At 37.5% G+C, this 17,220-nt stretch overlaps 1 protein-coding gene across 12 annotated transcripts in view; it reads left to right on the forward strand.

Annotated features, from left to right (window-relative positions):
* Positions 1-17,220, forward strand: part of DMD (dystrophin) — a 1,045,484-nt gene that overhangs the window by 263,765 nt on the left and 764,499 nt on the right. For 10 of the 12 annotated variants that reach the window (XM_068179791.1, XM_068179794.1, XM_068179795.1 and 7 more), the window contains 2 exons: positions 5,106-5,278; positions 14,748-14,866. In XM_068179791.1, coding sequence (XP_068035892.1) covers positions 5,106-5,278; positions 14,748-14,866 — 292 coding nt within the window. Of the gene's footprint in view, positions 1-5,105; positions 5,279-10,010; positions 10,034-10,268; positions 10,446-14,747; positions 14,867-17,220 lie in introns of those variants that run through there. The other 2 variants (XM_068179804.1, XM_068179803.1) reach the window with 2 other exon arrangements.

Here is a 17,220-nt window from a genome sequence, read left to right on the forward strand (position 1 = left end):
TTAAATTCTTGTAAATAAGATTCTCATTTGGCTAGAATTCAATTTTAGGTTTTTTTTATCTAAAGAGTAGCTAAAACCTGATTGGCAACAAGAAGCCATTATTAAATAATGACCCTGTTGCTGTTGTTTAATGATGAGCAATTAAAAAAAAAAAGAAAAAAAAATGCAGATTTACATTTTGGCTTTTCTCTTTAAAAAAACCAAACCACTCAGGAGCTGTTACTTTGCTACCTATTTCCCTCAAAGTATTGGAAGAGTTCAAAGTAAATTTGCTTATTTACAGCTTTGTGGAGAAAGTCTGTTCTTTTCCAGATTTTATTTCAAATCTTGATGTTAATTGCATGATCTAGAATATGTTTGTGATTGTTCTGCCCTGTTTATAGGTAGGTATGATCTTACATACTAACAGAACTTACGGTGAAACACGGCTGTAAATTTCTTAATAAATTCTTCTTCCTGTTGGCTTGACTATTACAGATTGTCCCTGGCAAGAAGCAGCTGGAAACACAATAAGTTGTTCATACAAAGTCAGGGCCACCAAACTTATCCGCCACTTGTCTCGGCTTAGTAATTACCAAGACTTGTATATTTGTTTGTAGTCTGTGGAAGGTCTTTAGACAAATAAATAGGAGTACACAGGCTATTTGATTTAGTGCATGCTTGTGTAGTTTGTGTTTGTTGGTGCAGTCCTGCTTTTGCAGACCCTGAGAAGAGTCACTTAGAGGAAATTCATCTGTCTACATCTAAAACGAAAAACAACAAAAAACGAACTGAGATTATTGTTTGCGTGAACACTTGTGTTGTTGTAGATGAACAGGCAAGAAGCTTTTCCAGTTTCATGTCCTGCAGCCAGGACCACATAAGGGCAAAACTGCACTTACATATGACAACATGATGGTCTAACAAAAATTTTAATCTCTCTGTATAAATATAGTTTTAGAAAAGAGATGGTAGAAGAAAGGTACCTGAAAGGAATAATGCCAGTACCAATCCAAATGGATATCAGCAGTCCCATTGAGGAGAGGCAGTGGTAGGGGCAGTGCATCTGTGCAGTGGAAATATCATGGCTTTCTGTATTTTCTGTAGTGATTGTGTTATCTAGCCTGTTTTTTTCAGATTATTATTAAAATTTTCCCTGAAATTGAACAATCAGTCTGAGTTGAGCACCTCCTACCAAAGCTCTTTGTGGTACTGAATCCATCAGACTATTTCCTTGAAGCTGCTGCCCTCTTTCTCACAGCTCTGTGATCCCAGCCTCACTGCAACATTAATATTTAAGTAAAAACAGAGGAAAACTATTAATTAGTGAACTCTTATATTTGATGAACTCTCTTAAGAGTTGAAAAACATTCTATATGGCAGTGTGTAAATTGTTTTGTTATGTTTTTAGGAGTGAGCTTATTTTCATGTAAAGCATGAAAGAAAACCCCTAGCAAAAATATTTGGCCCAAATCTTGACTTTCTCTGGGAAAAATCATAAAAGAATAGATCTATACATAAGGAAAATATTTCAGAGGGGAGCATTTCAACAGCCTGACAGCCTCATTTGGAGACTTACTAAAAGCATCAGGGTTATTGTGCACATCAGTATTATAATATGAATTACCATTTTAATTTTGATTTTGGATTATGGAAATGAAAAGCTTCTGTCAATCCACCTTGAATCAATGAACAAAGAATATTCTTTACTTTGATAAGTGTCTTGAATATCTATGAAAATGTCCTTAAAAGTGTTCTATCAAATGTACTTGGAAAGAGTTTAATGGTTCTAGCTATAAAAATGTAATGTATGCAGTCAGAATACCTGAAATCTAGCAAGTAAAAAATGCTAAGTAATTATGTCAGGGAGATGTAAGGTTCTTATTTTATTTAAAAAAAAAAAAATTCTTGCTTTCAGATAGTTTTCTTTTTAGATTTTCTCTTCCCTCCCTCTTTTCTACGGTCTGGCATACTGAAGTCAAATGCCAGTCTTATAAATTGTTACATGCCTGAGTGTTGGTTTTAGGTGAATGAGATGTAGTGTGAGCCTGAGATCATGCTGTGTTCCTTTTCATCTTACACACACAGCAACACATGCTCAGATTCCAGGACATGGCCATACAGTGGGAAGATCAAAAGTCCATTGCTGCTGTGAGCCAGGGCTGGCTGTGCTGCTTTTGGCCACTGTCTTCATGTGGTGACAAGAATAGCAGTGCTCTCATTCTGTCCACAGCTTTCCTTTTGGCAGCCTGGCATTTCAGAGCCATCTCGCTGATGTCTGAATTGTCCTTTCCCCCTCTTCTATCAAAATTTCATCTTTTCCTATTGCCATAGCATATGTCCATTCCCCAGGAAGAGCAAGTATCTCTGTTCTCTGGAAGTCAGAGCTTCCTGCACCTGAAAGCTTTGTGTTCTGCCAGGATACACTGCATTAGAAAGGAGAGGTAAAAATGAAATGAGGACCAGAGGTCAGCTCATCACCTGACAGCATGAAGCAGAGGCACTTTGAAATATCTGTGGAGCCTGGATGCTGAAGGAGTTTGTCTGAAAGCTCTTGAGGCTGACATGGACACATCTCTATGTGCCACTTTTCCAGCAGTACATCTTAACCAAGAAGCCTTCAAAAAGCTTCCTTTTCACCAGAATTTCAGCCAGAACTCTTGTGCTCAGGCACTGATCCTGCGTCAGGACCCAGCCATCCTGCAGACAGTGTGGTGCTGTGCTGCAGGGCATGGCAGGGTGCTGCCAAGGTGCCGGGGGGGTGGGATGGCAGTGCCCCTCAGGGCACTCAGGTGGACAAGGTGGCTCCAGCTGTAGAAGTGGAGTTATGCATCAATTCTCACTGAAGAGGAAGGGGCCTCAGCATTCAGGATGAGGTCAGACCCTTTTACTCCATGATTTTAAATGTCTCACTTACCCTAGGAGGCAACAAAAAAATTGTAAATTTTACAGTCGTCACTGTTGCAAAGAAATACAGGAAAAGGAGAGCAAAACTTTATCTATTGTACGCATCTTTAACTCAACAAGGAGAGATTGAAACTGTTTTGTATTCATTTACAGAAAAGCAAAAATAAATGCAGGGTTTGGACTTATTACCTGGAGTCCTCTGAAATATTGCCTTCCTGATGGCCCATTTTTTTATTAATTTTGCCTAATCATCTCTGTTCATAGACATAGCTCCTTTCTTTTTGATATCACCTCAAATACATAATCAATTCTGTGTTATGAACTTTTCTATTTCTAAATATGGTGTTCCTGCATTCATTCATTCAGCTATCTTTTAATGCAAATGTGTGTTTCATTGTTCAAAAGTTAGAGTTGGCTTATAATATTCAGAAAATCTGCATTTGTAAATATAATCATATGATGAATAACAAAATGAACAATGAACAATGAAATCTTAGCTTGGACAAGTCTCCTTTACTTTAACTTTAGTATTTTATAGCCTTTTTTATTGTTATGTTTGGTGCAACAGATGCTAACTGCAAAAGTCTTCTTCTTTTTTAGCATCCAAATTAATGAAAAAAAAAACCAGGTTTTTGTATTTTTATAGTAATGAAGGTACCTGGGAATACAGAGGCCAAATCTCAGCTTCTTGCTACATTATGTAAATCAACTTTGGCATCTCTCAAAAATGAAGACATTAAAAATGTCAAGAAATGCAAAACACCCACTCAGACATATGAAGGAAAAATGAAGAGTATATCTCTTAATTTTCTTACATTTTATTTTCTGTCTCCTGATGTAAAAATGGACACAACTGTAAAAACTTCTATTCTTATCTGACAGAATTTATATTAATTTTCATTGGTGCAAATTGAAATCTAAGACTGAAGTCAGGAACATATCTCATGAAATTTAGAGGATAAACTTTTCCTTCCATCTTAGAAATTAATAACATATAAATTAAAGTTTACACCTATGTCTCAATAGGAAAATTAAGGGCACTGATACACTTTGGTCAGTATGCATCTGAGATGCAAACCCAAAATGTTATTTCAGTAATTCATATCTTCAGAATATCAAATTATTGAATTCATTACTGTGAAACTAGTGAGCAATTTACTGTACTCAACAATGAAAGGTTATCTCTGTTTTTTCTACAATGTCACGGTAATTAATTGTCATTGTTTTTGTTGGCTGTTCTTTCAGATTACAGCTTCAGCATATTATCATACAATTTTTACAGTTTTAAAGTGGTCCACTCTTTATCATAAAGTAAATTCTGCCATGAATGTTGTTCTTTGACTGACTGATACTGGTAGCAGAGCAATTCAAGGGGGAAATGATAATGAAATGCAGTATTCCCTAAGTGAATAAGCAGCAATAAGCAACTTTATAGTTAAATTATATGTTAGAGAATAACTTAAAAGAGCTGCTATTCTAAAAGATAAATGAGGAAAGAAATTATTTAAAAGGTGTTACTTTACAGGAAAATAATTCTTAATAGGTTTTATGTGCTCTTTTACTAGTAAGGAAATTGATAGGAAATAAAAAATCTACTGCATTATGTCAAACTCCAGGATAATATTTTAAAAAGCCTTTAGGCTTTTTGCAAAATAATAACTCTAGATTGGTAAACTCTCTTTAATGAAAAAGGAATATTAACTTCATTAAAATAATAAAATTGAAACATATGCAATACTCTTTTAATGCATGCAGTGAAATTGAATTTTCATCCAAGTGTATGTATGCAAATATATTTTGCACCTTTAAGTCAAAAACATGATCCACTGTTTGTGCTATTATTCATGTTATCAACTTTTGCTGTAATGTATCTCATATTAACTAAGGCTGTATTTCCAGATCAAAGAAAACCACATGGAGAAATACTTAGTTTGAAAGAACTCGGTTACCACAAATGATGCTAACAAATGTGCCTTCTCTGTCCCTGCTTCACCTGTGGCACAGGGATGAATGAATTCATGCATGTCAGTAGCTGTTGTCTTTAGGCATTCAGAACTGATTGCTGTCATTACATTGTGTAAACAAGTATGTTCTTTAATTACTTAGCAGTTTTTCTTTAAGGTTGAAATTTATTTAACTGCAGGTTTTTCATTTCAAGAAAAGAAACAGTCAGCCTTTAATAAGTTCAATCATTTATCAAATTCTGTCTTTTATGGCAGGTCAAAGATGTAATGAAAAACATCATGGCTGGGCTGCAGCAGACAAACAGTGAGATGATTCTGCTGAGCTGGGTCCGTCAATCGACTCGCAGTTACCCACAGGTCAACGTCACCAATTTCACCACCAGCTGGTCTGATGGATTGGCTTTCAATGCACTCCTCCACAGCCACAGGTAGGAAAAGCAGCTTTTCACTGTTTCAATAAGCTTGTGACAGTTGGCTGTACAGGGCTTGAGGATGGTCTGTCTATTATGTGGGGGGTTTAGCTGCTTCTTCTGTAGGTGTTTCAACATTCTTTTAAATTACTGACTTTTTGCTTTGACCTGGGTGCTACGTTTTGTGTCATACTAAATCCTGTCATGGAGGGAGACCTTTTCACAGCACAACCAAATATACACAGCTCAGATACTTTTCTGGAATAATAGTCTGTATACTAAAAAGATAGTCTCAAGGAGTACAGGCTTGGAAACTTTTGAGAAGAGAAAGTAGATCCAAAACTCAGCCTTTGAGGTTGTCCTATAGGGAGAAGGAGATTTTCCTGTGGGTACTCAGAGGGGGAAAATGTGGTTTTTGTTGAAAGCCTCTCATAGCTGTTGAATTGAAAGTATGGATTTGCCTCACACGGACACAGCTGGAGAAGGTAGCCTTTGCTTTCAAAACCTTTCATGTTATTCCACCAGCTGATTTGAGTTTTAGCCTCTCTCAGAAGTTGCCTTCTTCCAGTCTATGCTGTATAAAACTACCTTCTAGAGATTCAGAGTTCTCTGGGGATTCTGTGTACGTGGCTTAAGGAAGATGTGCAAGTCAATCTATCTAAAAGACCCAGTTCTTGCCACTGCTGCTTCTAAATCGGGATTGCTTTTTCCAATGTGATAAACCTCCCTGTCACAGCTTGACACTGGTGCAATGCCAGCACCCCCATGAAAATGCACTTTCCCAAATAATTGCTGTGAGGTGTGATCAGGAACAGAGCAGAGCAGGTCCAAACTTAATAACAAAGAAAAAAAAAAAAAAACACCTTTATTAACTACTACTACTATAAAAGACACACTAACTCCAGGATGAAGATCCTCCAAAACACTCCTCAAATTTCCAAAAAACCACAGTGAGACACCACCCGGGATTCCTGATCAAGTTTCCACCCTTCAGATAATCAATACTCAGTCCATCAATGGAGACAGGAGTCTCTCCTGCACCACAGACTCCCCCCCACGGACTGCTCTTAGGGCTTCTTTATGGATGCTTTGCCATGGACCAAAAGAGACAAAAGTTCAGCTTCTAATCTTGGGACCACAGTCCCCCCCCCCAATTTTCTTCCTCCCCTGGTGCCAAGGGTCTCAAGAACAGAGATCATCTTCTTCCTGAAGACAGAGGGCATCACCGCACCCTCCTCAGCTTTTCTCTGTTCACTCCATTCCTGTGCTGGCAGTTGCTGAAGCAGGTCTCTTGGCTCATCATTGCATCCTCCTAAAAATGAAGTCTCTGTTGCAGGAGAAATTGGTTCAGTCTATGGCTAACAAAAAAAGTCCAGCCACAAGCCACTCCATCATCTCCTTCCACCCAAAAATTTCCTCTTCCAACATCTCAGATCCCAGACTGTCTCTCTTCTACTTCAAATCGAGGAGGAGTAATATTTCACAAAGCTTTCATTTCCCTAGAAAGGGTTAAAAGTTCAGACTCCCTGGATGGCTGCTATCTCTGCCCAGAACTCCAACTCCCATGGCTGGGCACCTTCCCCCGCCCCTCCTTCTCCTCGGCCACCAAATTTACAGGTGCTGGACTCTGTCTCTTTCCCTCTGGTGGGTGGGGGGAGAACAAAGACATTTCTATCCACAGGAGCTGGCCCGGTTCCAGTCCTTCAGCACCCTGGCCTACCTCTTCCAGGCCGCATGGCTTCCCCTGCCCCACCCAGCCCGTGGCTGGGCAGGGGAGAGTCTGCACTCTCCACCAGAGACAGTTCCCCTGGGAGTTCTTTCTTTTAACCCCCTGTGCTCTCAGAGGTGTGTCCATGCCTTCAGTGGTCACTCCAGGTGCCAATATCCAAACCTGATGACTGATTGGTTTGACCCAACTTCTTGAAAAAATTCACTTCCCTGTCAAACCATGACACTCCCATTCCTTTCTCCTACTATTGATGCCTTAAGTATATACTTGTCTCTTAAAAGGGACTGTCCTGCAAGGTTGCTGATTGCTCAAGTTATTAGGGAGTTGAACTTTTTAACTGTGTAGTGGTTTAAACACCATCCAGAAATTAAACCCCAAATAAGCCACTCCCTTCCCTCTGCCCTCTCTGGCAAGGGAGGAACAAAAGCAGACTTTGGGTTGGGATCACAATTTATTGAAAGCAAACAGAAATGGAATAAGAAATGCACAGCAACAACAGCAGTAATGATAACGAAGAGCATACAGAAAGAGGGTGTTTTTCTCACAAAAAGATAGTCACCCCCTTGACTCAGTTCCCCATGGCACCCAGGACAAGAAGAAGATGACGTACGTGTGGCTTCCCCAGACAAAGAGAAGATGGTGACTGTTTCCACATGCTGCTCCATGTGGCAGCTGGGAACAAAGGCAAGATGTTGAGGAGGGCTCTGAAATCCCAAGACAATGGGAAACACTGACAAACAATCCCACCGTGTGGGGAATCATCCTAGAACAGGTTTCAAACACACCAACCACATTCCATCCAGGGAGCCAAAACTTTATTTTTCCCCAAAAGTTACATACCATTGTAAACTCTCTTAGGATGTGAATATAACTTTTCATTTTCTTCTGATTTTACCCCTAGTCATCTTTCCACAACATCTTTCCACCTAGAAACATTATCAGACTGTCTATTTCATGATTAGAGTATCTGTTACTCAGATATTCAGATTGCATGCTCTGCAGGACCATGTAATATCTGGTGTCTGGAATCAGTAATCAGAAATTCCTTTTTGTCCTTCTCTGTAGGAATAGCTTCAGAAGTCTGAACAGAAGAATTTATTCAGGATCAGTCCCTGGCTGGGGAGTGCAGTTGCCAGTAAAGCAGACTGAGATTGTCTAGACAAATTTCTGTGTCTTGTGTCAGATTTTATGCACTGCTGTCTTCAGTTCAGTGCAAAGTTCACCAGATGAACATTCATTTCCTGCTTACTGGAATTGATGCGCTTTATTCAGGTTTTGTAATTCAGGGCTGCAAAACTTAAGCCTGCTTTTACTCTTCTTCTGTCTGCTGCCATAAATCTTGCATAGCTTTCTGCACAGTGAGCCTATTTTCAATAGAAGTAAAGAATTACTCCACTGAAGTCTTGTCTCTTGCCCAGTAGTTCCTGCACTTATCTGGGAAATGGCAAGTGTTCAGTCAGATTCCCAGAGGCAAGTCTCCAAGACTCACCCGTCATCTTCTGGACTTAAATCCCTAGGTTCTCTGCAAGAGTTTCATTTCCTCATTTCCTCCAAAGCTGTGATGCAGTAATTTTTATGATGAACCAGTGGTGTCTGATTTTTGTTGACTTTGCATTTCATGTTTAGTGTGTGGGAACACCTAATTGTCCCTCAAGATTCCAGATGGAATCAATTAAATAATTGCACTAGGACATTCAGTGCTCGGGAGCTCCTAACTGTATCCTATAATAATAAAAAACCTTCTCTAAGGAGTCTAATTCAATCACTCTAAGATGCAGGTACATTAGAGACTTGGGTGTCAGAGTTTTTTAGATTTAGTGCCTAAAAAAGACAGTTTGGATATACACTGAAGAAAAGTTGTCCAAGAGTGATTTACATGAACTCTCAGAGAAACCTGGTGTCTCACACAACCCATGCTTTATAAATATTTTGTGATTTACTTACATAGGACGAAAAACACTCTGATGACAAACACCTCTGAATTTAGCTCCTGTTTTCCCTGTTCAATTTTTCCAGTTTGTATTTTTTTCCAGAGTTCCCTATTTCTCCAGTTCTCCTATTTTGCATCTTTCTTGTCTATTTCCTTGTTCTCCATAAAGTTTAGTCCAGATGCTCGCTTCATTTATTCCTATTCATCCTCTGACTTTATTCCTCTGCATTGGTAGGAATAGAAGCAGAGTTAGTCATAAGAAAGGATAGCTATAATTTGAAAATCAGGTATGATATTTAACTCATGTGGTGAGTTAAAAACCAAACAACCCCCAGCAGAAAACACCAAACACCAAAAATCCCTCCAACACTGAAAGAGTGATGCTACTCAAATTTTTTTTCCATAATATTTAGACTCTCTTAAAATGAGGGTCGATTTTGTGGTAGCATTAAAGCTATTTATTTTTCAAACCAATCCCTTTCCTTTAGGGGTGGTGATATTTTAATTTCTCTTATATAATGTTTTCAGTGATGAACAGGTGGCTTTTTGCTTTGGTTTGTAGTTGTTTGGGGTTTTTTTTTCAAGAGGTTCAGACAGTAATGTGAAATCTGGATCTGGATGAATTTTCTAAGTACATCCTTAAAGGGATTGAGATAAAGCAAGAGACTATCATGAAGCACTGACCACATAGTATGCTGGGAAAGCAGTGGGAAGCTTTATTTCTCATAGTCTTCTAATCCACCAATCCCTAGCTTTCAGCTTACAATTTTGATTGTATCAGACTTTTCTAATGCTCTTTCTCTGTCATTTTATTAAGGGGTTACTTGAGGTAGATTTTCCATCTCTGTCATCACCATGTCTCCATGGACATTTAGGCTCTTTAGCAATTGCTTTCAATACTGAGTGCAAGAAGCAGTGGAAGACAGGTCACCTGGCAGATCCCCAAGGGGACATTAGTGAGCCCAGAGGGTGAATTTTCAGGATATAAGCTTGGCACATAATCTCTTGAATTGTATGTTCTGCATTGAACTGAAAAAAACAAGGCAGCAGCTGTGGAGTGGCATCATCACCCTAGGAATATATAGAAACTAAAATATTTTGCTGATGAAGAGAGGTCAGTCCTTCTACAGTTGAAACTCGCCCTTCTTCAGTCCCCAGATCACAAAGACCTTTTCCCATTTACTCCTTTTAATCTTTTTCCTCCAGGTGGATATCAGAGAGAGCTTTACCTCTTTCCTCTAACTTTGTTGGGGCTCTTTTTCTTTTCTCCCTTGGCCCTGTAATCAGGATTTTGAAGTGGGAGCAGGTGGCATTCATTATCTTCCTCTTTGCTTCTTTAAAATGCTTGAACTTAAGCCAGGTGACTGCTTTACAGATGAGCACTTCACTGCAGCTGTTTCTGCTTCAGGATGCTAGAGTGAGGAGGGAAGGAAAATGACATCAGAAAGAGGTCCTGGATACAAGCAAAAAAAATTTTTTTCAGTAGTTTACAGGAAAAGTAAAAGCAAAAAGAACGGAATGAAGAGGTATGAAAAGAACAAATTTTTTAGCTAATCACTAGGTTACGTATCACCTGTTACGTAACCTAGTTACGTTAGTTACTCTCTCCTGACCTTTTTCAATTGTGATAGCTCTGAAGACATATACAAGATTTTCTTGTACAAAAACTAAAGCAACAAACACACAACTTTTCTATTGAAATGGAGATGATAAATGCTATGGTCTAAATATGACTAATTTCTGTCTACAATGATGGAAAACTCTGGCTTGTCTTATCCATGACTTTAATTTCTGCATAGAGGTCTATAGGATTTGTTTGTCCATAGTATACTCCAGATAAAATTTTCTCACGCTGGTTGAACTAGTTCTGTTGTAATTTATGTAACTGGGGGTCAGAGGAAATGTAGGGAGTCTCTTTTTTTACTTTACTTTTCTTGGAAATATGTTTTGAAAAAATTCAGGCTTGTTTCCCCCTTTTTTTTTTATTGTTTTTATTTCTGCTAGTGATAGGAAAGAACTGTTGGTACAAAAATTACCTTATGTTCAATAGAAAGTTTGATTTTTACAATGCAAACTTTTCCATTGAAGTCTTCAAACCTTTTAATTTTGGCTCTCCATGATCTTGTTATAAACTAATACAAGACCAGTGTTGTTTGAGCTGATTGGTGAATGGCTAGATAAAGTTCAGCATGTTTTACTTAATTCTAAAATCTTTGAAAATATGTATGGTACTGTTCAGGAAGAGAAGTGAGAAATGCTAGTTATTTTTCTGTGGGATTGGTCCCTTCCAGGCAGGACCCAAGCTGCAGATATGAGACTAAATTCCATCTCCCTTGGTATTATTTTAACAATATGGAGAGGAAAAATGAAGGCAGAGAATCAGTATTCCGTTTCATATCTTTCCTTTACTATTAAATACCTTCTCACCCCTATACTTAAAACACCTTAGAAAGCTAATAAGAGTTTTAATTTGAAAATCAGTTTTAGTGTTGTTTTGGGGATTTTCCAAAGCTATTTTCCATTTACCACAATTATTAATCTTCTAGGCTATAATATTTCCCACAATCACACTTGGCAGTATTGCCACGTAAATATACCCAGTGAAACATCCTGACACATAGCACTGAGGAGCTGCTGCTTCAAGCTGACATTATGATGCTGTTATTCTAGTGATAGAGCTACTGAAATGTGTATAGCAACATAATCGTTCAGCAAAGTGAAAATATGGAAAGTTAAATTGCTGCTGGAATAGGGAGAGCTTTTTGAATTTATTTTTATTGTAATTAAATTGGTGCTTATCAGAACTGAGTTGCAGTAGGTGGCCATATACTTGTAAGTTGTCTTAGAATCTATGCTGTCTGCTTTATGTACAATACTAAGAGAATTGGTAAGAAATCTGACAGTGACATACTAAAGCTTACTAGTTCTCTTCTGGCTGTGTCTCAGAGGGTTCAAATTTTTGCCATCTGTAATGAGTGGAGAGAGATGCTGCATGTCCTCTACAAGAGCAGCATGCAAATTCAACCCAGGTGTTAAAATGTGATGTTGTTTCAAAGTCTTGTGAGTGCTGGAGTGTTTGGTTTTTAAAACAAAAAATAAACAAAAAACACAAAACCAAACTAGGATAAACTCTGTGTGTTTTATATTGAGAGTCCTACCTCTACAGATGATGTCATGATAACAATTTTAGACTATCTTGGTTAACTTGAAAATACCCTCCTGGATTATCCAATATAAAAGCTGGATGGAATTGACTATCTAAGATATTATTAACAATGACAGAGATTTTCTCAGGAGGGGTAAGACAATTTTGTGACATTCCATAAGGAGCAATTTTAAATATTCATGTTCTTGCCCAGTGGAGTCCTGACTGGTTAAAAGTATGCTCCCATATATAAAATATTGTATCACCAAACAAGAAATGATTATGTGAAGATAATGTGCTGCTCTGAGCATTGCAGGTGTGCTTAAAACTTTAAGCCAAATTAAAAAGAAAAACAAAAGGAAAAAATAAAAACTTGAGGGGGAGGTAGGACTTTGGATACAATTCTTTCCTCTCCTTGTCCTAACAGCTTTTCTTACCAAATAATCTTTTTACACCCCAGTGTGTGTAGTATATATTTAACACATCCTTGCCAAGCTCTTTAAGACAGTCATAATAGACAGCTTTGTGGTTACTATAGAGTTCTCTTAGCTAAATTTGCTGTATGAGCTTGTGCATCCTGTGCCTAGAGTTAAATTTGGAGAGAATAAGTATTTGAGTAATGTTTCTGCTTGCAGAATAAGGTGTAGAGGTGCGGTGGCTTGACCCCAGCCAGCAGCTGAGCACCCAACAATCACTTGCTTGCTTCACCCCCTGTTTCCCCCCAGGGACAGGGAAGAGAAGAGGAAAAATGAAAGCTAGAAAACTCTTGAGTCAAAATAGCGACTCTTTTAATACATCGAGGTTAGAAGAATAAAAAAAAACAAGTAATGCAAAGGCAGTAACTGAAGCCCAGCCACTCTTCAAGTAGGAGACACTTTCCCAGACAAACACCCCCCCAACCTCATTCCCTTCCTTTACCCAGGAATTTATGGCTGAGCAAGTACTGTGGCATGGGGTATCCCTTTTATTGGTTTGAGTCTCCTGTCCTGGCTATGTCCCCTCCCAGTTTCTTGCCCATCTGTCCACCCACTGCTTTGGGGAAAGTGAAGGGTAAAAGAGAAGGTCTTGATTTTGTGTAATCACACTACAGTAATATCTGGTTTTCTCTTAACACTATTTATGTGTAAATTGAAAACACAGCATCATGTAGACTGTTCTGAACAATGGTAACTCCATCCCCTGGTAAAGGAGAATGGCCAAAAATATTTTTTACTAGTTATGTACACATAGTGTGTGTTTTGCATTCCTGTGTTTTAGTACACAAACCAGTCTATGGGATAATAGACTTAATCCATCCATGGGTAAACCCAGAGATTACGACCAAGTTTGCTCTCCCTTCTCCACCCTGTCCCCAGCCAGATTTAATATTTTATTAAAATTAATTAGTATTTTGGAGTTATTCTGCCTGTGGGAAGGAGAAAACTCTAATATTTAAGCATCTACACAGAGAGGAGAAACATAACTTGGAATAACATTGTTGTTACTGTGTAAATCAGTCCCCTCAGAAAAAATTAGACAGCTAAGGTGCATAACTAGAGAACACCTACTAGGTAAAGGAAGTATTTTTCTTTACTCTCTTGACTTTCTTACAATATGATGTAGTGAATATTTTTCAATTTTTTATAGCTCAGGATACTATTTAAAATTAACTACTCAATTAAATAAAAATGTGAGTAAATCTGTTATTAATTGCAAAATTTAAATTGTGTAAATAATGTGCTTGATATATCTTTATTTGAAATGATACATTTAAATGTCCCCTATTTAGAGCACTGTATTGAAGTCACAAATAGCATGGTTGTTTTTGTTCATATTACATGCACAGTAATCACAGGGTATTTGATTAAACTTTATTTCTCCAGAGTGCCTGATAACAAATTCTGATTTCCTAATGGATAACTCTTAGATGAAAAGCCAAAGTTTGTGCTGTGGTAACGTTATTTATACTGCAAATAGTGCAGCTGCTAATACAAGGTCCCAGACTGCATCTGAGATATAATTCAGTTTTGGTCATTCTGTCTTTTCCTGTAAGAGCATGTAAATTGTGACTTGGCAGTGTTAGGGTAAGAGTTGAACTCTATGTTCTTGCAGGTGTTTCCCAACCTAATTTTTTCTATGATTCTATGAATTTTTTAACCTGTAGACAGATTTTATTCTGTTGTAACAGTGAGCTGGTAATCTCAGAAGCAATTGCACTCTGAGAAATATTAACTGAAGTGAAAGGCTGGTAGCTGGGGAGGAGGAAGGTCCCCAGATGGCCTCAGCAGTTCTGTCCTGCTTGTCCTGCCACATGCCAGTCCCAGTTGCATGGCCACAGCACCTGATCTTTCCCACTCAAGCACTGTTTGGGACTGGAATGAAGGAGCCAATGTGCTGTGGGCATTGTGGGCAGTGACAGGAATCCAGTGTTTTGGGGAGAGCAGCAGTGGTTCAGGGATGTGAGGTTATAGGTTGTTGGCACATAGTGGAGAAGAAGCAATATGGATATTGTGGTTGTGGTGGACATGGATGAGAACAGATTGCAAACCCATTAGAAACTGAGCTTCATTAGTCCCAGGGCCAAGTAACATGATCGTTCCTTATGAGAATAAAAAATTTCATGCTGATGGTCAGCTTTAGAAAGACATGAGTAAATGTAAGACTAAAAAAAATAAACTTATTCTTGCTCTTATTTTTGCTTTAGACCAGACCTATTTGATTGGAATGCTGTTGCTTCTCAGCAGTCACCTGTACAGCGATTAGACCATGCCTTCACCATAGCCAGGCAACACCTGGGAATAGAGAAACTCCTTGATCCTGAAGGTTAGTGGAAATTATGTTCTTTGGTGTCTGGTTTTTTTCTTTAAGTGGAAAAACAGTTTTGCCATGCAACTGATGATAAATTATCTTGAATATTTTTTGGCACAAGAATTTAATATTTTGTGAGATAAATTATAAGTAAATTTATAATTATAATATATAAATTATTATTGAAGCAAAATTCCTTACTTATAGTGCTACCTTTGTTCTCTATTGAAATAACATAAAGCTGCCTACATGTACGGGCTCTAAAGCAATTTTCTTTAGCTTTGGGACCAGAATTTTAATGTGCATGCACTGAATTGGATCTCAGGAAGCTGTTGATTTCTGTTTTGAAGATTTAGAGCATCTGCAGCTTTTATATCTTCTGGAAAAAAATCTTGATCAAATTATCTTTTAATGTATATCCAAAATATGTATTCAAGCTCTAGATACTCCTATTTTTAAAGATTATTTATATTTCTCTGTATATTGCAATTTTATTAGGATGCCATGTCTCATATCACTGTCATTTTATCTTAGCTGTAATAGGGTTGCCTATTTTACCTTGACTATCTTTTATACATCATTAAGCAGTCATGTTTGAAGGGTTCCTTGTTTCTCACCTGTTCACTTGAATTTTGTACATTTCTTTAAATTCTCTGACGGCTTCTGCTTTGCTGACAGACTAGCAATTTTCCCTCAGAGGATATTCCAAAAGCATTCTTTACTCCAAGGCCATTGGAACAGCTATTGTGTTTTATTTTCATGAAATTCCTATTAAGCCACATATAAATGAACTTTTCTATATATTTGTGCTATTCTCAGTGACTCACTCAAGGTGACATTTTCATGGGAAGAGCTAGTATTTAACAAAATGCAAAAATTAATTAAAAGATAGAATTGAGTCTCTTAATGTTTAAATATAGTTGGATGTATGTCAATTGTTGACTAATAACCTTGTAACCCATGTATTTCCCTAGGAAAAATGTTAAAAATACATGTAGTTGAATGGCACAGCATTTCTTGCCTAGTACATGCTTTAATTTCTAGATCTCAGTTTTGGCGAACCACTGGAGGAAGAAGAGGTTTTCTACTTGCTAAAGCATGGGATTGAGCTTGTAAACTCTGAATGAGATTGGAATTGAAAACTGAGTTGTGCAACTGAATCGATGCAGTCACAGTGTTTTCTATAATTGATTAAACTTTCTTCTTAAAATAGATTAGTGAATAAGTTATTTTCTCTATGCAAGAGTCACTTCTGATTAGACGTTTTATTCTGGCTTTGGCAAAGATACTTGCAGTTGTTTAGCCAACAACTGAAAAACTACTAAACATTGGTGGTTTTCCAAATGTCTGCTGTAATTATTTGCTATTCAGTGTTGCAATTTACAGTGCTAGCCACCTATTTCTTTTTTCCCCTCTGTAAACATTTCCAAAGGAAAAGTACATTTTGAACCTATTTGAAAGTATGAATATGAGGAACTATAACTGTATTGTTTGTGATAGTAAATTTTTTTCTAGATTGAAACCCAGAATTTCTGTTATGCATTCAAGGGAGAAATCCGGTTTGAAGGTTCTAGAATATTCTTTCTGCAATTTTACATTGTGTATTTATCAAGTCTCCTAATTAGGTACTCAAGTATCTCCATATTGTGTAGCAACACTCTCCTCCCTGGCTGCAAAGTGCTAATGTATTATAGTAAAAGGGAGTATGCAGTGATGAAACATTATTTTCATGTAATTTAATACCTGTCGAAACAGCACATGTGTAATTTGTGAACACTTTAAAATTTAGTTTTGTTCATTAAATGCCTGCTGTCTCAATTTTGAAAATATTAAGTAAAGAGGAAGCCACTATTCAGTAAAAGCCTACTTTTTTACAACCAATGTAGTATTCAGAAAAGGTTTGGGGTTATTTGTGTTCTGAAATTACTGATGATTGATACACGTTGAAGCAGATGTCTGGGGAGTCTATCTTAGATTTTTGAAAAGTAAATATTTACACTCAGCCAAACAGGTTTTCTAGGTTATATATGAAGTTTGCTTGTTTCTGAGGTTGCTGATATTTAAAGTCTATCCTACGGGAAATTGTCAGTTTATTACTAAGGTTATTGGTATTATAAGTCTATCATGTGAGCAGCTTTTAAAATTTTTTTCAGAATTTGATCTTCATTTCAGTCATCAAAGTGGTGGAGATTATTTACATTTAGGTATTTCTTGTAAAAGCTATGCTGTGTAAGTTAAAGCTTTTGTATCTGGATTGGTTTTGGATTCATGCAGAGATGCTCATTCCTGCTATTGCCCTTACTTATACTGGCTACTAGGAAATCTTTTTTTTTAATCAGAGTTTAGGAAGTCCTGCAAGGAGCAGGTAA

This window comes from Anomalospiza imberbis, chromosome 2 (genome assembly GCF_031753505.1).
Source record: "Anomalospiza imberbis isolate Cuckoo-Finch-1a 21T00152 chromosome 2, ASM3175350v1, whole genome shotgun sequence".
NCBI lineage: Eukaryota > Metazoa > Chordata > Aves > Passeriformes > Viduidae > Anomalospiza > Anomalospiza imberbis.